Consider the following 22,578-nt stretch of genomic DNA (forward strand, 5'->3'; position numbering starts at 1 on the left):
GGCAATGCACAGGGGGTACTCCTGGCTCTGCACTCAGGAATTACCCCTGGTGGTGCTCAAGGAACCATATGGGATGCTGGAAATCCAACCTGGGTCAGCCATGTGCAAGGTAAATGCCCTACCCACTGTGCTATCACTCCAGCCCTGCCTTCCAAGTCTTTGTCCTACATCACAGAAAAGAATTTCAGGAGGAGACGAGTAATGAAGTAAAACAGATTTTACTTGGAAGATTTGAAGAAAGGGATGGAGGGAGAGAAATGTGTCAAGAGTGAATGTGGGCTTCTCCAAAGGCTAGGACTGATAAAGGAAAGCCAGTCCTAGGCCTTACCCAGGCCTTACACGTCCTTGTTCTAACTCACAGAAAATAATTTCAGGAGGAGATGAGCAGTGAGTAAAACCAGATTTTATTTGGAGGGTTTTTTCTAGGAAGGGAAAGGAGGGAGAGAAAGAGAGAAGTGCACTCAAGAGAGAATGTGAGCTTCTTCTCCAAAGGCAGAGAGAGCTCCAGTACATATCTCAAGCGGGGAGATGTGGGTGACATGTGCTTCAGCACCACATGTATTTGGCCACGTGGGCACAAGCAGCACTTGGGATCAGGCAACATATGTGCATGCTTCCTTTGTTCAAGGTGGCTTTTATAGGATTTTCCCAAGCTACCCTCTGGAGGGCTTCTACCTAAGTAAGAGTCCCTTCCTCAGGTGGTTGCCAAAGGAGTAGAGTTGGGAGTAGTTGATGGTCTTCTTTGAAATTCCTTTCCTGGCCTTTGTTCTTGCTGGAGCTTCTCTTAGAGGGGTCTCTGGCCTTCTCTGGGTCTGTTGGCACCAGGTGAAGTCTTATCAGACCTTAGATTCTGTGTCTACAAGATGGGTTCTTTACAGCCTCAAGAGTATTAGTTATATTACTTCCTAGGAATTCCATTGCCATGGGGGTGGGTGTCCTTCCCTACCTACCTGCCTGTATCAGAAGAAATAGAGGAGGCGAAGCAGTGGAGAGAGAGGAGCAAATTAGGGTCACTTCTCATCTTGGCTACTTCCAGTTCTATAGTAAGCATTCTTGACAGCAGAGGTGTTAAACTCTTGGCACTTGCAGTACAGGTTCCCCCTTTATGCCCATAGCAGGCATGATTCATTGATCCGTTCATTCTGCTGCACTCAGTACAGCTCTGAACCCAGATGTAACTTTAAAATCATTTTTCCAACACAGAACTCAGGTCTGTCACTACCACTGGTTAGAGTTAACTCTCTTTGCTATAATGTTTTGCCTTTCCCAATAGCCTACAAAATGCATTTGGCCCTCATTTAATCACAAATTGTATGTGGTAAATTCTGTGCTTCATGCCAAGGATATAGCATTGACAAAACACACTTGTTTAATACTTAATTTAATTTTAGGATATTTTCTTTCCCTCCTCCGTCTTTCTTCTTTTTTTTCCCCTTTGATTTGGGGTCATATCCAGCAATGTTCAGGGGTTACTCCTGGCTCTGCACTCAGGAATTCCTCCTGGCAGTGCTCAGGGGACCATATGGGATGCTGGGGATTGAACTGGGTCAGCTGCATGCAAGATAAATGCCCTACCCGCTGTGCTATCTCTCTGCATCCCCCCTTTCTTCCTTCCTTTCTTTCTTTTGCCACATCCAGCTATATTCAAGCTTACTTTGGGCTCTACACTAGGAATCATTCGTGTCAGTGCTCAGGGGACCCTCTTTAGTCTCAAGGTATGAAACTAGGCTTGGCTGCATGCCCTGCCCACTGTACTGTCTCTCTGGTCCCTGCATATTTGGGGGATTTTGTTATCTTTTTTCGGTGTGAATTTTTTTTTCTGGGCCAGAAATTAAACCCAGAACATGTGAAATCCAAACCTTAACCATGCAAGAGAGGCACATTCATTACCATTGTACCACTTCCCTGACTCTGTTTATGTGAAATGTCCTGAATAGCAATTATAAATCATATAATTATGATTCATAGAGACAAAACACAGATTTATGGTTTCCAGCACCTCTGGGAAGGGAGAAATGAGGAGTAATTCTGATGCATGTAAGATTTCGTTCTCAGGTGATAATATGTTCTGGAATTAGGAAGCAGATAGTTGTATAAACTTATGAATATATTAAAAATATAATTGTACCAGTTAAGCCTAAGGTTAGAGAATGCCAAACATATGTGAATTATAATATTTGAATTATGTTCCAGTTAACTTGCTATCTAGGATAATTTTTATAGTTTTTGAGTCACTGAGAGTTTGAATTTGTTTGTTACCTTAGCAGAATGTAGCCTCATCCTGATTAATACACGTCTGCCCAGATTATGTTAGTGTAAGGGCAGAAAGAGAGGCATATATAGACTTGCAGACACATTCCAAAACTTCAGAAAGCTACAGAAATCTGTGTCCCAATAAAATAAGAAATTAAAGCAAGAAAGAGGAAGGTATGGGATCTGAACAAGGCCCTAACACAGGAGCAGAGAAGGGAAATCCTGAAGAGGATGGAGAAGAGAAGTTCCAGGAGGTTAGATGCTGAGACTGTAGAAGAGAGAAGGCCAGTCCTGCAGAGGAAAAAATACAGCTGGTGGAATTAAAACCTGATAGATTTAAAAGAATTTGGGGCCAGAGATATAATACAATGGATAGGGCACTTCTTTGCACACAGCCAATCTGGGTTCGATGCCCAGCATCCCATAGATGGTCCCTCAAGCACTTCCAGGAGTAACTCCTGAGTGCAGAGCCAGGAGTACCCCTGAGCATTGTTGGGTGTGTCCTCCAAAAAAGAAGTACCACAGGTCTAGAGATACCATCGGGGATAAGGCTCATGCCTCGGATGCAGCTGACCCAGGTAGACCCCCAGCACTGCATGGTTCCCTGAACACTGCTGGATGCAGCCCCCCAAGCCACGGGCTCTCACATAACGATCAAGAATCATGGGAAAGGGGCCAAAGGCCTCCCAAACCCTGCTTGGGAGAGTCCCCAAAAATAAATTTATCAAAACTTTAGACATATCACAGAGGATAGCTCAAAGGGCTAAAACAAGGACTTTGCATGCTGGAGGCCCAGATTGGATTCCTGGCACCACAGGTTCCCCCAGCCCCCATGAGAGTGACTCTTGAGCATCAAGCCTGGGGTGGTCCCTGAGCACCTGGCTCCAAAACAATAAAACAAACAAACAAACAAACAACAAAGATAGGCACATTCCCATTCCTGGCCACAGGCATTCCAACTTGGGATGTTCTATTCCTTTCTTTTCCTTCACTGGGTTCTTTCTTTCTCCCACCCCCTTTCTGCCTTTCACCTTCTCTCTCCCCCTCTCATCCTCTTTCTCACTTATATTTCTAAAACAAAACTATTTTATTTCACAAAAAATTAAAAGAAAAAATCATAGAGCTCTTGACAGATGTTGGAAGATTTGGTCAAACTTCCAAGAAATCCAGGCAAATAAAAACAAACAAACAAAAACACCCCCCCCCAAAAAAAAAATAGCAACAAAAAGAAATTCATAGTTAAAAGCACCAAATAATAAAAGAAAGGACATGGAATTGGAGAATTTGACTTGATGGGCAGTGAAAACACTTGAGATATCATAATTATAAGAAATACTGGATGTAGCTAAAATGACTCGTCATGGGGCTGGAGCGATAGCATAGTGGGTAGGGTGTTTGCCTTGCACGCAGCTGACCCGGGTTCGATTCCCAGCATCCCATATGGTCCCCTGAGCACCGCCAGGGGTGATTCCTGAGTGCAGAGCCAGGAGTGACCCCTCTGCATCACAGGGTGTGACCCAAAAAGCAAAAATATAAATAAATAAATTTTAAAAATAAAATGACTCGTCATAGCTATGCCACCGGATCCTGCGCCAGGCTGTTTCATTCGGGGCACCCTGGAGTGGGGAGGGTGAGATCCCTCCCTACCCCAAGGGACCCAGTTCCAGCAACCCGAAAACCTCCAAAACTCAACCCTCCGCCATGCTCATGGCTGCTCTCCACACGCTCAGGCCGAGCCTCAGCCACAGGTGCATCTATTCCTGGACATCTCCTACTCACACCACTCATACTTCAAGAGTAGCACACCACATTTGGTATGGTTTAAAGTAGAAGGCAACCAACCTTAGAGGGAAATATATTTTTACAGACATATATATATATATATATATGCACACACAAGGCTCAATCATTAACAACATATTGATAATCTCTTATAGAAGGGCTTAATGGCCCCTGGGTAAAATACAACAATCTTCAAACACTCTTCCATAAGGAAGGCTTTTTGGAGCATTTTCAGTGGTTTATTCATAAAAAACTACAAAAGAAATTATTTCAGTTCTGCTTTGGGGCAGGGGTTGGGGTTCAGGATGGAAACATCCAAAATATGGTGGTGGGAAGGTGTAATGGTGGTGCGATTGGTGTTTGAAAACTAAATGCAATCAAATAAATACTGTGAACTATAGCACTGTGGCACTGTCATCCCGTTGTTCATCAATTTTCTCAAGCGGGTACCAGTAATGTCTCATTATGAGACTTGTTACTGCTTTTGTCATATCAAATACACCATGGGTAGCTTGCCAGGCTCTGCCTTGCGGGTGAGATACTCTCGGTAGCTTGCCGGGCTCTCCGAGAGGGATTTCTCATTGTGAACTACTTTATAAAAAATAAAATAAAAATTAAAACATTAAATTAAATTAAAAATATTGAATATAGGGGCTGGAGCGATATCACAGCAGGTAGGGCAGTTGCCTTGCATCTGGCAGACCCGGGTTCGAGTCCCAGCATCCCATATGGTCCCCCCAGCACCTCCAGGAGTAACTCCTGAGTGCAGAGCCAGGAATAACCCCTGAGCATCGCTGGGTGCGACCCAAAAGGCAAAAACCAAACCAAAACAAAAAAATACTGATTATAAATTTAGTCCTCAGCAGAGTTCTAGTGGTCTTGGGAGAGCAGTGGGCTATAAGGCAAGGAGAAGGCTCAGTTCTCCCTCCCATGTGCTAATTGCATTGGACACTGTCCACAGTGCTGAGTCAGAATATTGGTTGCAAAACCCAAAGTGGACCTGGGATCCCACAGCACAGAGCCACTGTGACATGCTGGGATCCGGACCCCACTGACCCTGCAACGGCACCAAGTGCGCACTTCTAAAGCAGGCTCTCTGCTGCTGAGTCGCGCCTGGCTTCCCCGAATACATTTTAAAAACTCCATAAATTCTCACAGCAACCTCTGAATGAAATGGAATTGTCACAAAGTTCAGCTTTAATGCAGAAAAAACCTTACCCCAAACCGAAAAAGAAAAGAAGGCAAAGGGCTAAAAATGGGGAAAGCTCTGGAAGCGTTTAATAGCCCTGTCCTAGCAGCAGGCGGAGAGGCATTGACAGCAGTCTGGCCATCACCAAGTTGTACTGCTTTAAGTTGTCCCTTCCTTCCTTCCTTCCTTCCTTCCTTCCTTCCTTCCTTCCTTCCTTCCTTCCTTCCTTCCTTCCTTCCTTCCTTCCTTCCTTCCTTCCTTCCTTCCTTCCTTTCTTCCTTTCATTCTTTCTTTTTTTGTTTTTGTTTTTGTTTTTTTTTTTGCTTTTTGGGTCACACCCAGCAATGCACAGGGGTTACTCCTGGCTCTGCACTCAGGAATCACCCCTGGCGGTGCCCAGGGGACCATATGGGATGCTGGGAATCGAACCCAGGTCGGCCGCTTGCAAGGCAAACGCCTTACAGGCTGTGCTACCGCTCCAGCCCCTCTTTCATTCGTTCTTCCTTTTTATTTTTTCTTCTTTCCTTCTCTCCCTTCCTCCCTCTCCCTCTCTCTCTTTCTTCCTTCCTTCCTTCCTTCCTTCCTTCCTTCCTTCCTTCCTTCCTTCCTTCCTTCCTTCCTTCCTTCCTTCCTTCCTTTCTTCCTTCCTTCCTTCCTTTCTTTCTTTCTTTCTTTTCTTCCTTCCTTTCTTCCCTCCTTCCCTCTTGCCCTCCCTATCTTTTTCTTTCTTCCTTCCTTCCTTCCTTCCTTCCTTCCTTCCTTCCTTCCTTCCTTTCTTTCTTTCTTTCTTTCTTTCTTTCTTTCTTTCTTTCTTTCTTTCTTTCTTCCTTCCTTCCTTTTCTTTCTTTCTTTCTTTCTTTCTTTCTTTCTTTCTTTCTTTCTTTCTTTCTTTCTTTCTTCCTTCCTTCCTTCCTTCCTTCCTTCCTTCCTTTTCTTTCTTTCTTTCTTTCTTTCTTTCTTTCTTTCTTTCTTTCTTTCTTTCTTTCTTTCTTTCTTTCTTTCTTTCTTTCTTTCTTTCTTTCTTCCTTCCTTCCTTTTCCCTTCCTTCCTTCCTTCCTTCCTTCCTTCCTTCCTTCCTTCCTTCCTTCCTTCCTTCCTTCCTTCCTTTATCTCTCCTTCCTTCCTTCTTTCCTTCCTTTCTTCCTTCCTCTTTTTAAAGTAAGAGCACATTAATTAGAAAACAAATTTCCCACTGCTAAAGCGAGACTCATATCTACTTAGGTTTTCTAAGAAAAAAGTTTCCTTAGGAGAAAAAGCCTAATGGTTTGCTTTCACATTACTTGCCCATTGCTGGCTTCTCCTGAAATGTCATTAAAATCCAACTCTGATTACCCTGTATCTTTCTTAGGTTGCCTGCCTGGCTTATTAATTTCATCTGGACTGTGTGATCTGGGAAATAATTCTCTAGGTTACCTGAGTCTATACAGAAATCATATTACCCTTATATCTGATCTTGAGTCAGGACAATGAGAATGAAAGAAAAGAGGGAAAATAAAAAGTGCCCACAAGAGTACATTTCTCCAGGCTTAATCAGCTCAAATCATCTGCTTGAGACTCCTGACTTTGTCCTCTTCTACACCCCTGATTCCTTTCCAGAACCAAGAACCATCCAGCTTTGTGACAGCATCCAAACTTCTAGGCAACAGATACAGGGCTCTATTTGCCCCATGAACTGGGGCAACACTTGGACGAAGGTGCTCCAAGAGGAAATTTCCCTCTAGAGGGCAGAGGAAGTAGGGCGTGAAGATGCTGCGGCTGGTGGTGGAGTCAGCCAAAATTGATCCACCTCTGACTCCAGAGCCCAGACTCTGCGTGACCTTCTACTTCAGAGGTGAGAGTCAGGGTGCTGGGTGACAGATAGGGACTGAGAGTCCCAGAGCTTGTGCCCAGCCCACTGAGCTCTCTTCCTGATGGCTTTGTTTTGTTTTTGAGCCACACCTGGCTCTGTTCAGGGTCTACTTCTGGTTCTGTGCCTAATGATCACCCCTAGCAGACCCAGGGGACTCAATGGGGTGCCAGGGATTGAACCTGGATCAGCCGCATGCAAGAGCCTTACCAGCTGTTCTATCTCTCTGACTCCTATTTCTTGAGATTTTTCTGTCAACCGAAACTGTGCCCCTGACTGATACATAGAGGGGAAAAGTACTGGCTTCATAGGATTAATATGAGGGTTTAACATCAGTACAGTTCTTTGTTCAGGTTCTAGCAATAAATGTTACTTTTATCCTTGCAAAGCCTTTTTATAAATGTAATTGCTTTTGCCTCTCACAATTTTGAGGCAAATGAGAAAAGATGTAAGGCACATGTAAGGCAAATGCCCTACCCGATGTACTTTCTCTTCAGCCCCCTTCATTATTTTTTGTAGATGCATGAAAGGTGTCCAAGAAAAGTGAAAGATTTATGATAAAGATTTAATATTTTATATATACATGTATAATCTTCTAATCTTCACTTAATGTGTGAGAGCTGGGAGTAAAAGGGATAGAAAGGAAAGAAATATGAGTCAGCCAGCAGAGAAGAGGAAGAGGAGTGTGTGGGAAAATGAGGTTTTCTAAGAAGTGTGGAGAGGAGAAAAGAGGGGTAGAAACAAAAAAGTGAGAGGGCACCACAGCGATAGTACAGTGGGTAGGGCATTTGTTGGCCTTGCATGCAGCCAACCTGGGTTCAATCCCTAGCATCCCATATGTCCCCAAGTACCACCAGGAGTAATTCCTAAGTGCAGAGCCAGGAGTTATCCCTGAGCATCACAGGAATAACTCCAAAAAAAAAGTGAAAGAGAGAGAGACGGAGATACAGAGAGAGAGAGAGAGAGAGAGAGAGAGAGAGAGAGAGAGAGAGAGAGAGAGAGAGAGAGAGAGAGAGAGAGCAGAAGGGCCAGGAAAACAGGCTGAGAGTAGGCCTGAGCACTGCAGGGTAGGCAAAAGACTAAGCCAGAATGAAAAAGACATGAACAGCAAACCACATTCCTTTCATGTTTTCTGTTCTGTGAAAGATGCTCACTGAGCACCTGTGATGAAATTCTTAAGTTTTGAGGCTCATTATGCCTCTGGTTTTTCAGTTCAAGAAAGCATGAAGTCCCGTGAGGATTGCCCTGATGAACTTTTCACAGGGATTCGGGGAGCAGCCGCTCCGATTCCAGGCCCCCTTACCTACCTCATTATTGTGAACATGGTATGGCTCTTAGAAATAGCTCTTACACATATGCTTAGACATCCCACAGACTTACCTACAATTTTTACAGTGTTTGGTACTTTTCATTCCTTTTCTATGGTCCCCTGAATACAGGACATCACCGAGAGTGATCTCTAAGCACAAAACCAGGAGTAAGGCCTGAGCGCAGCAGGGGGAAGGAAGAAAAATCTCACAGGAGCTGTTAGGAGCCGGGCAGCTGCAGAGAGCATCACCCAAGCCCCAGGGGCCAGTCACAGGGTCCCACCTGGCAGCAGAATGAACGGGCACCAGCAGGATAGTGGGGAAGAAAATGAAATGGGCATAGAATACAGTCAGAAAGGGGGACTATACCCTTATAAAAGATGAGACACTTGGAAACTGCCCCCCCACCCCAGCGTCATATCCCACCTACCAATGCAGACTTGAAATCTTCCTCGGGGATCCTACTGCTCTCTGTCCCACTGGGTCTAGACTCGAAAGCATTTGTTATACCAATGTGACCCCTGGATGTCTTTGCAGATGCCAAGAAGAGAACCTCAGAGGTGGAAGGGAATAACCCCGTATGGAATGAGGTAAGTCTGTGACCACCCAGTCTCATCTCAGCGCCTTCTCAGCTGTCCCAGAGGACACGGCAGCCACAGAGGTTTCTCCCAAGGGGGAAACTTGAGCTATCCAAGCACTGCAGGCTGAAATGGCCTGGAGCTATTCTGGGACCTTTTCTCACCCTGGGAATGGCCCCTGCCATAGTCCATCTTGTCCTACCCAGCCAGGCTGATATTCCTGGAAGCCTCAAGCAAATCAGGGATCCCTTCTGTCTCCCATCTGTCCATCCATCCCCCCACACCCTTGGTCCCAAACCTCTTATCTACTAACATGGTAGAGCATTTCCAGCCACAGAAGCTCAGAAACCTGTGGGGGTAGCACTGTAGCACTGTCATTCCCGTTGTTCATCGATTTGCTCGAGCGGGCACCAGTAATATCTCCATTGTGAGACTTGTTGTTACTATGTAGTGTGAGAATAGCAAACCCCATTTTCTTAGGAAATTAGACTCTGGGCTGGAGCAATAGTACAGCAGGTAGGGGGCGCTTGTCGTGCATGCAGCTGACCCAGATCTAATCATGGCATCCCATAGGGACTCCAAAGCCCTGAATAATTCCTAAACATCACAGGATATGGCCAGAAAAAAAACTAAAAAAATTTTTGAGGAAACATCAAAAGAGGTTTCCTCAGCTTGAGAAAATGGTACCTTCCTATTCCCCACACCTCCCCTCATGTGAAAGACATTGACCTCTCTCTGCCTCTTGCAGACCCTAGTCTGGCACCTTAAGGACTACCCCTTGCAAAATGACTCTTTCCTGCAAGCTATCCTTCGGAACACAAGCTCAGTGAAGAGTGAAAGGTAGGCTGGAGGGGCCTCCACAGTACGGAGGGAAGAGTGTCTGCCTTGCCTATAGCCAGTCTGGGTTCATCACCAATAGCCCACGTGGTCCACTGATCCCCACCAGAAGTGATTATTTAGAACCCAGCAATTGCTGGACTAGCTCTAAGCACTGTCAGGTGTGGCCCAAACCAGAGTGTGCAAGGGGGTTGGGAGGGAAGGGGGATGGCTGGAGAAATAATGCAATAGGTAAGGGGCTGCCTTCCATGAAGCCAACCTGGGTTGGATCCTAGCACCCTATGTGGCCCCCAAGTCCTAGCAGGAGTTATCCCTAAGCACAGAGCCAGGCATAAGTCCTGAGAACCACCACTTGTGCCCTCCATGAAAAAGAAAAAAAGGAAGGTAAAGGATGGGATGATAGGGTGCTTGCTCTGCATGTATGAGGCCCCAAGGGAAGTTCCTGGAACCTCACATGAAAAAGAAGGGAAGGGGCTGGAGCAATAGTACAGCAGGTAGGGTGTTTGCCTTGCACGTGGCTGACCTGGGTTCGATTCCCAGCATCCCATATGGTCCTCTGAGCACTGCCAGGGGTGATTCCTGAGTGCAGAGCCAGGAGTAACTCCTGTGCATTGCCAGGTGTGACTTATAAGGAAAAAAAAAACCAAAAACGAAAAAGGAGGGAAGTGAGGGGAAAGGAGGGGCAGGGAAGGGAAAAGAGGAGAGGAAGGGCAAGGGAGGAGGGATGGGCAGGAGGGGAAGGAAGGGGGAAGAGGAGGGACAGAAAAGTAAAGGTGAAGTAAGAGGATTTGACCCTCTGACTACAGTACAGCAGATGCTGCATCTCTCTAATGTATAATTCAGATGCAGGAACCAGAACCCCACTTCAGGCAGCTGATTAAGAGAAAAGGGAAAAAAAAAAAAAGGAAAGAAAATGGGAGCGCTGAGGAAGGCTAGCAAGTCTGAGACTAAGTCGAATTCGCCGGGGAAGCCAGTAGCATTTGTGTCTTCTCTGAGGTCTTGGGGAAAGAGATGAGGTCTCAAATCTCCCACCTCTCTCTGCCCACCCCCTGCTTCCTCCTACTGTCCAGTTCTGGTGCCCACTAATGCCCTGAGCTCTGGCATCCTAGGACCGACTCAGCAGGTCCACTTCCAGCAAGCGTGCTCCCTGTCTGCGCACCTGCTGCCTGGTCCTTTCAGCTCCAAGGCCTGGGAGCAAGCTTCCGGATAGGGGCCGGGGAGAGCAACCTGTCAGTAGGAAGCCAGTGCCCCGTTACCCCAAGCCCAGGCCCCAGAGATAGTCCTGCTCCCTCTGGTGGATGTTTCTCGCACTATGTTCTTCCACCTCTGGGACCTGGAAGGATCCCCCGACTCTGGCTCAGGAGCCCTTCCTGCCCCATGTCTCCCCAGATTTATTGGCTCAGCCGTAATACTGCTCAAGCCTTTGGTGAAGAAACCAGATAAGGTCCTTTACCTGAAAGACCTGCCCCTGATCAGCCAATATATGACGGTCTCAAACGTGAGTCGGGCCCTAGGAAGGGTAACTAGAGGGGGGAGGGGGCTGCAGGGAATCCTGGGATACTCCGCTCAGAGATCCTGTGACCCCCACCAGACAACACCCTATCAAACCTGTCATCATCTCCCCAACTCCAGCATACACAGCCCAGCCCCTCACCATCCTTCCACTGTTGCTTCTCCCCCACCCCTCAATGTAGGTTGATTGTTCATTCAGGGCTTGGGGTGCAACCCTGAGAAAGCCCATTGTCCACTGGAGTGACAAGTACCAAAGCACGCATTTACAAGGGTCCGTAATGCGGCGTCACTGAGACCAGGAGTGAGTGAGGCCCTGGCAAGGTAATGAAAGGCTTTACAGCGGAAATGAATGGAGTCCAACCAAAGGGGAATAAGTGGGGCTATGTACTTGGCTTTATAGATAGCAGCGGAGTCAGCCACCACCATGTGCACTTTGGCACAAAGTAAAGTTCTTGGCACAAAGTAAAGTTCATCAGAGGAACAGGAATGATTTGTAGTTGTAAAAGTGATGAATCCAGGCACACCCTGCCTGATTTAAAGGTTATGGACATGAGGAACCTGAAGACTTCTACACACTGACTTTTTTTACGACTGGAGAGATAGTACAGTGGGTAAGACTCTTGCCTTGCATATGATCAATTCCTGGCACTGCTTATGGTCCCTTGAGCATCACCAGGAGTGCGCCCTGAACACAGCCAGATGTGACCCACAAACCAAATTAAACAATACAAAACACATTTTGGCTTTCTTCAGTTGACCCTAAGTTGAAAATGGAGACAAAAATGAAGGAAGCTGGGGCCAGAGCGATATACAGCAGAAAGTGTTGGCCTTGCACACAGCTGAGTTGCACACGGAGTTACCCCAGGGTAACTCCGGCATCCCATATGGTCCCCAGAGCACTGTCAGGAGTAATTCCTGAGAGCAGAGTCTGGTGCAACCCCTGAGCATCACTGGGTATAACTCAAAAAGCCAACAAATAATATTTTTTTTGAAAAAGGAAGGAAGCTATTAGTTATTTGCCAGTCCTGGGCATTTGGGGCTGGTCGTGATGGTTTGGCTTCTGGGTGATTGCTAGAGATAGAGATCTGACGGTCCATGGCTGATGAGCAAAGCTGCGTTCTGCAGAGTTTTTTCAGATGACTCTTGAAGCATGTGAATCTGGCTGGAAGGATGATCCCCAGTAGGGGACCCAGGGCATGTGTGAGAGCTGGAGGGGGAAGGGCAGTGTAAGCCTCCAGCGAGGGCGGGAGGCTGAAGCAGAGGGGAGCTGGGGCTTGGTGGGCAGCCAGGGGCCAGAGGAGGGCGTTTTGGTCTGTGCTGGGCAGTTTCTCCTTTATTCTGATGGGTTTGGGCACCTGAACAAGGTGCCCTGCCCCGCGTCCTTCAGGAACTGGGTGGGGGTGCTAGAATGACTCAGTCCAATCCAGGGGACTCAGAACCTCGAGTGCCCTTATGTAGGGCTTCCTGTTGGTTCACTTGAAGAAGGTAGATTTTTGTTTGTTTGTTTTCCTGGTTTTTGGGTCACACCTGGCAGTGCTCGGGGCTTAGTCCTGACTCTGAGCTCAGGGATCATCCCTGGAGGTGCTTAGGGGAATGATGTGGGGTTCTGGGGATTGAACTCGGGTGGCTGCGTGCAAGGCAAATGCCCTACCCACTGTTCTAGTGCTCTGGCCCCCAAAAGGGTAGATTTCCTCGGGAGTGCGGGAAAAAGAGCATTAGACCAAAAAACACTTGAGAGCCTCTGAATTCTCAAGGAAGGATGGGCAGGTGGAGTCCCACGTACGAGGTCATGAGATCATGGGTTGGTATTAATAGTTCCAGATGGGTCCCAGTCACCTCTCCATCACCCCCTGCCCCAGGTCCTCCACCACAGCCTGCCACATGGCTCATTCTCCAAATCCCCTCCTATCTACCAAATTGCTCACTCCTTCTGCAGGATGCCGACAACCTCCCTCCACCGCAGAGACACAGACTCTTCCAGAGTGGCCCCATTCCATGGCCCGCACTGATCTGAGGCTGTGGCTTAGCCAAGGACACATAGTTAAGCTCACAGGCCATTGCCTTTGTCTTCCTTCCAGTGCACCATCTCCTTGTATGTGACTTACTCGTTCAAGCAGCATTTTGAGAAGATAGGTACGTTCTTCCATGGGTCTTAGCTCTGCCCTGATCCAAATTTCTTAGCACTAAGCTCAGAGCTTGATGTGCTCACTGGGACCTAAGACATATCTCTTGAGGCCCACACAGAAGGATTGTGGCCAGGTCAGGATCTGGGGACAGACACCAACTGAGGCAATCTGTTATCCCAATATGTCCTCTTGCCATCTCTAGACCCAAGATTCCACTTCCAAAGGGCTGCAGAGGAAGGTGGAGTGACCATTTCTAGGAGTTCCCATGTGTGGGGAGTGGGGCTCAAGAATCCTGAGTGACTGGGGATGGGGGATGGGAATGTTCTCGAGAAAACATGTCATGCCTTTGTGCCTCATGACCATGTGTTTTGGTGACAAGCTGGTCACTGGGGGTAGAATTATTAAATGGAGGGAGAAGGGACAGAGCAGTAGCTGAACAGGCTTTGCATACAGGAGGTCTGTGTTTGATCCCCAGTACCACATGGCCACCGAGCACCACTAAAAGTGACCCTCACTGCACAGAGCTGGGAGTAGCCCCTGAGCACTGCGGGGTGGGCCCCTCAAACATGATGAAATGGGGGAAGCACTTCAAAACCTCCCAAGCCCCAGCCTGTGGGCACTCATCTGGACTGTGTTTCTCAGGGAATGAAGACCTCCTGGGCTTAGCCACTCGCGAAGTGGCCAAGCAATATGTGACGTTCCCCAGATCCTCCATGCCCAAGGCCCTGTCCTCTAAACCACAGCACTTCCAGGTGAGGCCCCTTCAGCTGAAAGACCCCTGTGCGCCTGCCCCCCGACACAGTCCGTAGTAGTCCCTACCTCTCCCCTTGACCTCAGTAGACGGTTGGGCACATCACGCGTCCTTCAACTGTTGGCCACACCAGGCTGACCGTGTACCAGGTGACAGAGAGTTCAAGAAAATCCCAGGTTTCACTATGAGCTCTAGTAGCTCAGTCTCAGGACTTTGCAACTCTCCCACGATGTGGAGTGTGTGACTGGTCCTCCCAGATGTGATTTCACCTGCACCCAGACCTGCCCCTCTCCCAGGAACCTGGCAGGCAACATTGACTGCTGCTCACCTTCACCCCACTTCCTCATCCAATTGCCTAGTCCTTTATAATCTTATCTCCTGATGCACTCACTTCTTCACCATCTTTTTGTTCCCTGCCTGAACCACCATCCTCACCTCCCTGGACCACCGCAACAACCTTCCCCCAGATCCGTTTCTTCAGAGGAGTCTTTCCAAGATATGATGATTCTCCTTTAGAAGATCCTTTAAAATGAGGACATGCCAGTATCCTCAGGACCAAACTCAACTGGTGGGCTTTATAGGTTCTAGATAACCTAAGCCCACAGATATCCCCAGGCTGCAACTTCAGGTCACCATCGCCCTTGCCCATCTCCTTCCCTCTTAACCTGCACCACTGTCCTGGAAATATGTATGCCCCATTCTCAAGTCCCAGCCACCAGGCCTGGCTCATACTATTGTGTCCTTGGGAACACTATCTCTCTCTCATGAGATCCCATTTCTTTCACTAAATTAGACTCCCACCAAGCTAGAGTCCCAATTGGCATCTCCCCCATGACTGGGGGAGGGCAGAATTCAGACCTGTAGGGTTGGCCTACTCCTATCTCTGAGGGTCTGGTAGCTGCAGATGTTTGATTCCTGTCACAGCCTTGAGAAAATGTCAGACCCATGGTCTGGCCTGGGAGGGCTATATGCTGACTACCTTTGAGCATCACAACAAACCCTCTCAACTGTGCTCAGCCAGATATCAACTCCACCTCCCCACCCACCCTGATCTTCAATAAGCTTGATCTCATGTGGGCTCTTCCTGGCTCTTCTCCCTAATGCCTTCTGGTTGTAGAATGCAGATGACACAGTCCCTTTACTGACTGGGAAGAGTATAAACACAACAGAAGCAGAGCCAGGGACAAAGCTCAGTGGGAGGGCAGAAGCCATACATGTGTGAGGTTCTTAGTGCCATCCCTGCCTCTGCAAAGCACACCCACATATAGGGGCTAGAGAGAGTACAGCAGGTGGGGCACTTGCCTTGCATATAGGTTCAATCCCTGGCATCCTATCTGGTCCCCTGATCACTGCCAGGAGTAATCCCTGAGTGTAGAGCCTGGAGTAACCCCTGAGCACTGCCAAGTGTGACCTCTAAACCAAAATAAGTTAAAAAAAAAAAACAACAACAACAACACTAGCACCATAGCACTGTAGCACTGTCGTCCCAATGTTCATCGATCTGCTCGAGTGGGCACCAGTAATGTCTCCATTGTGAGACTTGTTGTTACTGTTTTTGGCATATCGAATATGCCATGGGTAGCTTGCCAGGCTCTGCCATGCAGGCGGGATACTTTCCGTAGCTTTCTGGGCTCTCCGAGAGGGGCGGAGGAATCAAACCTGGGTCAGCAGTGTGCGAGGCAAACGCCCTACCCGCTGTGCTATTGCTCCAGTCCTTAAAACACACACACACACACACACATACACACACACACACACACACACACACAAGAAATCACAAATCATGGATCAAATCACAGGTCACAAAGAGAGATTTAAAGTTCACACAGAGAATTTTAAAATGTTCAATTCCTTGGGCAGAAGAGAGAGAGAGAGACATCTCAAAGAATTGAGCACTTGCTTTGCATGCGGGAGGCTCCCTGGGTTTTATGACCAGTATGGTCCCAAGTACCATCAGGAGTGATTCTTGAGCACAGAGCCAGAAGTAGCTCCCAGCACAGCCAAGTGTGGCCCCCAAATCAACTCAGGTCTGGAGAGATAGTACAGGGCTGAAGGCACTCGCCTTAGTGTAGCTGACCCTGATTCAGTGCCCGCCCCCCCCAGCACCCTCAGGAATGATCCCTGAGCACAGAGCCAGGAATAAGCCTGGCAAAATAATCCTTTCTGTGGCCCTAAAACAAAATAAAACAGAAAGAAAATAGAGCAAAGGGTGAAAGTTTCAATTCCTTAAGAAGATCATAGACAAAAATAAAAAAACACTTAAACTGAGAAGCATGATACTATTTCTTTTTCTTCTGGAATGAGCCCAAAGCAACTGAGACGAGAGCTCAGTCCATGCAAAATGACCTGGGCAGGGGAGGCGATGGTGCCCAGGAGAAGGAAGGAGGAAGCCAGGCCCCCGGGGGACGGCCACGCAGTTGGTCTCACTCCTCCAGTCCTTCTCGCTAGGGTCCTTCCCACCTGCTGAGAACATTTCTTCTCAGGACAGTTTGCTCCTCAGGGCCCCTGTGTTCTTCTCTGCAGGTCCGAGTCAAGGTGTTTGAAGCGCGACAGCTCCTGGGTAATGACCTCAAGCCTTTGGTGAAGGTGGTCATCGGAAGGCAGATATTCCACACGCGCATCAAGTTAGGAAACAACCCTTTCTTCAATGAGGTCAGGGCTGTGCCTGTAAGGGACAAATGGGGCCCTTTGGCCAAATGGCCAGCAGCCCCTTGGCATTTCCTGCACCGACCTAGCAAGGAAGTTTCTTTGCTGTGGCTGTTGATGTTGTGGGGTCAGAGACCAAAGCCAGGGTCTCACTGTGGCTTAGAGCTCTCCCGCCACGCCATAGCCCAGCTTGGGTGTGCCTCCATACAAGGATGGTCACCTGTTTGTGGCATGAACATTTCCTGGGCGTCCATGAAGTTTCAGGCATTGTGATTCAAGTGCTGGGAAAACAGATGAAGTCCATCAGAACCCTGCCATTTGAGGGGACAGTGGCTGGGGAGTGGTGGGGGCCGGGGCTCAGCCGGTACAAGTCTACAATGACCACGGGTAAATTGGTGAGAACCATTAACACAGTTGGGACCCCACATCACAGCACTGAGTCAGTCTTGTCAAGCTTTTTGACTTTTTCTTATAGGGGCATACCCAGTGGTGTTGGGCATGGTGGTGGAGGACAGCGTGGGACTTGGGTTCAAACTCAGGACCTTGCCCATGCCAGGCATGGGCTCTGCCGCTCGAATCCTCTCCTTGTAGTGTTGTATCTGACACACAATAGAAACACCATAAATGTTGGATAGGTGAAATTGTGCCGAGAACAAACAAAAGATGAAGTGGGCTGGTTAAGAGAGCTTAGAGAGGGGCTGGAGTGATAGCACAATGGGTAGGGCGTTTGCCATGCACGCGACCGACCCGGATTCAAATCCCAGCATCCCATATGGTCCCCTGAGCACCGCCAGGAGTAATTCCTGAGTGCAGAGCCAGGAGTAAACCCTATGCATCACCGGGTGTGACCCAAAAAGAAAAAAAAAAAAAGAGCTTAGAGAGCTGGAGTGAAAACCTGGCAATCAGGAGTCCCGGGTTTGATCCTAGACATTGCATGATCCCCTGAAACTGCTAAGATTGACTCCCCCTCCCCCACCTGCCCCAAGCACTGAGTCAGGAGTGGCTCTCAAGCACTGAGGGCGTGGTCCCCAAACAATCACTGTCACTGTCATCCCGTTGCTCATCGATTTGCTTGAGCGGGCACCAGTAACGTCTCCATTTTGAGACTTGTTGTTACTGTTTCTGGCTTATCGAATATGCCACGGGTAGCTTGCCAGGCTCTGTCGTGTGGGCGAGATACTCTCGGTAGCTTGCCGGGCTCTCTGAGAGGAGCGGAGGAATCGAATCCAGGTCGGCTTCGTGCAAGGCAAATGCCCTACCACTGTGCTATCGCTCCAGCCCCCCCCCCAACAATACAAGTAAATAAATAAATAAATAAATAAAAGCATCTTAATTGGAGCAGAGAGGAATAACTGGAGAGGAGGGGAAAGAATTTAACGGGAAGAGGACCAATGGGAAAAGACAATTCAGGAAAAGATAATTCAGGAAAAGACAATTTGGGAAAAGACAATTCAGGAAAAGGGCCGGTGTCCAGAGGCCTGCAAGCTGGAAACAGTAGAACTTGGGCAGAGCTATAGCAAGGGGACAGGCTGGAGGGACCCTGGGATTCTGAGGAGGGTCGGGGGAGTCCTGAAGGACATGCAGACCTGTGACCCGGCTAGCTTGTCTCTGAGAAATGAAGTTCTGGCAGCCGCGAGGAGTAGGGGCAGGACTGAAGCTGCAGCCTAGAAGGAAGGGGGAACTCACACTCAGCCCAGCAGTTGGTCGGGCCTTGAGCTGCTCGTGATGGCAGTCCAGGATCCTGGCCCCTGCCCGGATCCCTCCGCAGACCCTGCCAGGAGCCAGCTCAGCCTCTGCAGCCAGAGGGGCGTGGAAGGCCGGCAGCATGCGGCAGGTTCCTGACACGGGCAGATGTGGGGCAGCAGTGGACTCTGCCCAGTTCTGGGAAGGGCTGGAAGAAACATGATCTAGCCCTGCCTGCATTTTCTCCTTCAGATATTTTTCCAGAATTTTTATGAAGTTCCAGCAAAGTTCTTCGATGAGCCCATATTAATACAGGTGAGGAACCAGATGAGATGGTTTTGCCTTCTTACCCACCTTAATTCTTGGAGATGCTTCAGCTCCAGTCCCCCAAGCCCCACTTTATTTATTTTTTTTTTAAATAAGAATTTTATTTTATTGAATCACCATGTGGAAAATTACAATGCTTTCAGGCTTAAGTCTAAGTCTTAGAAACAACCATCCCTTCACCAGTGCCCATATCCCACCACCAAAAAAAACCCACAGTACACCTCCCATCCCGCCCACCCCCGCACCCCCCCACCCTGCCTTGTAACTGATAATTTTCACTTTACTTTCTATTTACTTTGATTACATTCAATATTTCAACACTAACCTCACAATTATTGTTAGGAGCACCCCACTAGAGTCAGACCTGTTGTAAAGAGAAATGAGGTCGCGCGGCCGCGCGGTTTTGGATTTCTGTACTTTAACAACTAAGTCCAGGGAGATTTCTTCCGGATGTTGGATCATTGCAAGCTTGTAAACCCCATCTGTGGTCGTCATAATATGGCAGTCCCCATGCCCTTCATCCCTGGGAAGGGAGAGGTGAGAGAGAGAAATACCTTTCCCCTCCTGGGCGCCCCAAGCCCCACTTTAAATTCAGAGTGGCTACACATACGTTCCTTTTCTTTTACTTTCCTTTTTTTTTTTTTGCCACACCCAGCATTGCTCAGGGCTTACTCCAGGCTCTGTGCTTAAGGATCACTCCTGGAAGGCTCTGGAGTGGGATGTGGGATGCCAGGGATAGAACCTAGGTTGGACACATGCAAGGCAAGCACCTTACCTGCTGTACTCTCTCTCCTGTCTCTGAGTTCCTTTTCTGACCCCATCTCCACCACTATCTTCACTTCCAAACAGTCCACCCACCCCCATATATCTATTTAACATACATTATGGAGTTGTATGTAGCATATGTTTGGAAATGAACAAAGTAGCTCCTTCCATGGGCCAGGATACATACTATCAAAAAGCCTCTTGGGGGGGTGTCCCATTCTCAGAGCGGCAAGCCCCATAACAAAAGGGAACAGGTGTGTGTGTGTGTGTATGTGTGTGTGTGTGTGTGTGTGTGTGTGTGTGTGTGTGTGTGTGTGTGTGTGTGTAAGTACCTCCTATAGGACCAGCATAGAGCTGAGCGGTCAGGCTCCTGGGAACACAGAACAACTGGCAGCTGAGAAGACTGGGTGCTTTGGGAGTTGTGTTTTCTTTTCTTTTTTTCTTTATTATTATTATTATTATTTTATTGATTGACCGTGAGGTACAGTAACAAAGCTTCCATGTTTGAGCTTCAGTAATACAGTCATTAAACACCTATCCCTTCACCAGTGGACATTTTCCATCACCAAAATCCCCAGTATCATCCTCTCCCCCACCCACCCAATTCCACACCTTCCCCTGCCTGTGTGGCAGACAATTTGCACAATACTCTCTTTCTCTACTTTAGTTACCTTCAATATTTCGAGACCCAGTCCCACCACCACTCATACCTGCCAAAAAGGCAGTGCTAGACAATGTGTCTCTGGGAATTCTAAAAATTTAGTAATTAGGGTCTGAAGAGATCGCTGCAGCAAGTTGCTCAGGCCGAGGTTCGTTTGTGTGTCTCTGGATCATGGCCAAGTGGGAGCTTAAGTAGACGGTGGCCGGATGTGGCATCATCTCGGAGTCCCATGGGGCGGGGGGGAAGGAGAAGGGCCCGTTCATCCCCTGTCCCGTGAGGCCTGGCGTTTGCTGCCGCCACCACTTGTACCTGGAGCTTGTTGCTGACTTCTAGAAAATGGTGGTGGAGGGACGGCACCTGCCCCTGTCTGGAGCAGCCCAGCGGAAATGGCTTATTGCAGAGTCCAGGGCCATCTCTGCAGCAAGTTGCTCAGGTCTGAGGTTTGTTTGTGTGTCAGGCAGTTGTGTTTTCCGAGCCATCCCCTCACTGATTAGGTCTTCCCCTGAGAACGGCAGGAGAAGAACATGCATGGAAGTGTCAGCCACTAGGAATGGCAGGAGAAAACCTGCGTGGAAGTGTCAGCCAATAGGAAGGGTTGAGTAAATACTGGCAAAGCTCAAATGTGTCCTTACAGTTACGTCCGTGGGGATGTGGGAATCAGGTTCTGGGAATAACATATTTCTGGCATTCCCCCACAGGTGTTAAATTCCACGGTGTTGAAATTCCAGTCAGAGATCGGGAGATTCCAAGTGAGCACTAGATACAAGAGGAAGTTTGGGGAGATTGTTAGAGACCGCCCCTGGGAGAAAAAACTTGGGTTTCCAAGCAAAAAGTGCTCTTGCCCTGATAGTGTCTCCAGTTTGTTGGCTATTATGCATCTTGCTGACTAATCCTTAACGCACTTTTGTCTTTTCAGACAGATATTGGGTTTATCTACAATTCTCCAGGTGGGTAACCACTGTTGCAAATATCCATGCTTTCTGATAAAAACAAACAAACAAAAACTAGGTGTTAAAATGTCTCAAAAATTCCTGTGTGTTCATCATACCTATTGAAGGGTATCAATATTTTGTATTTAATTTCTCACAGCAGGTTAATTAATGCGTTTTGGTTTGGTTTTAGGGCCACAGCTTATAGTTCCCGGTCCTGGCTCTGCATTCAGGAAAACTAGCAGGACTATGGGGACTATGGGGTTCTGGAAACCAAGGCTTGTTCAGTCACATGCAAGGACTTCCCTGCTGTACTAGCTCTCAAGTCCCAGACCTTAAGGCATTTTATTTTATAGTAACCTCTCTCCGAAAAACTCTGGGCATCCCTTTGGATCAATATTACCCTTTTATTGTTGCCTCTGGTTGAAATGTCTGTTAATTTAGTTTTATTTCATTTTGTGGGCATACCAAGCAGTGCTCATTGGTTACTCCTGGCTCTGTGTTCTGGGATTAGTCCTAGTCGTGCTCGGGGGACCATATGGGGTGCTGGGGTTCGATCCCGGGTCATCTGCATGCAAGGCAAATGTACTATCCCACTGTACTATCGCTCCAACCCCATTTTTTTTTGTTTTGTTTTGTTTTCTATTTTACTCTTTTCTCTTTTCCTTCGGTGTGTTCATGCAAGCTTGATCATGGAACGCACTCAGCAGCAGAGCTTTAGGGGGCAGGTGGGCTGCTTCTGGGCACATTCTGGTTTATCATGTTCAGGGCATCCCCATGGTCCTCACACGCGCTTTGTGGGGTGCACTCCTCGCATGGAGCTTGCACGCCTTTAGCCCTGGGGCTGACAAATTGTGATTCATAGTTGTGGTGCTCACACATTCCCCGCGGTGCACCAGGGAGCAACCCTGCCACAGTGCCAGAGATCCCCAGAAGCGGAGCCATGGGGACCATGCTCAAAGCATGGGGACAGCTCTAAGGGTCACACTCCTGTCTTCACCCTTGCCAAGCAGACTCTAATGACCACTGAGCCATCCGCTGAGCCCTGAACACCTGTTATTTGGGACCTGTATGGGGAATTGATGTTCGAGCAGAGGTCTCCATGGCAATCCAGTCCGAACCTTCTAGAGCAGGTGGAGATTTGAAAGTGGGGCTGGGGAAACTGGTGGTCTGTGTCAGACCAGGAGTACGGCCTGCTGGTTCATGGCATGGGAAGATGGATCACTTTTTCCTAAAGGCATTGTGTTGCCCACAACCTCTGAGTCATAGTCAATACCACTGGGGGAGAAGTGTCTCTTAGTCTCCTCGGTGACCAAGCAGAAAACAGATCACACAGACGTTCCGACAGACACTAAGACTGGTCTCAAGGAAGAAAGATAGAGACTG

At 48.1% G+C, this 22,578-nt stretch overlaps 1 protein-coding gene across 1 annotated transcript in view; it reads left to right on the top strand.

Annotated features, from left to right (window-relative positions):
• Positions 1–6,970: 6,970 nt before the first annotated feature.
• Positions 6,971–22,578, top strand: part of FER1L5 (fer-1 like family member 5) — a 54,682-nt gene continuing 39,074 nt past the window's right edge. Inside the window, 9 exon segments of the mRNA XM_055121326.1 lie at positions 6,971–7,055; positions 8,915–8,967; positions 9,704–9,795; positions 11,182–11,290; positions 13,383–13,437; positions 14,073–14,182; positions 16,705–16,839; positions 18,763–18,825; positions 21,180–21,210. Coding sequence (XP_054977301.1) covers positions 6,971–7,055; positions 8,915–8,967; positions 9,704–9,795; positions 11,182–11,290; positions 13,383–13,437; positions 14,073–14,182; positions 16,705–16,839; positions 18,763–18,825; positions 21,180–21,210 — 733 coding nt within the window.

Source organism: Sorex araneus, chromosome X (genome assembly GCF_027595985.1).
Source record: "Sorex araneus isolate mSorAra2 chromosome X, mSorAra2.pri, whole genome shotgun sequence".
NCBI lineage: Eukaryota > Metazoa > Chordata > Mammalia > Eulipotyphla > Soricidae > Sorex > Sorex araneus.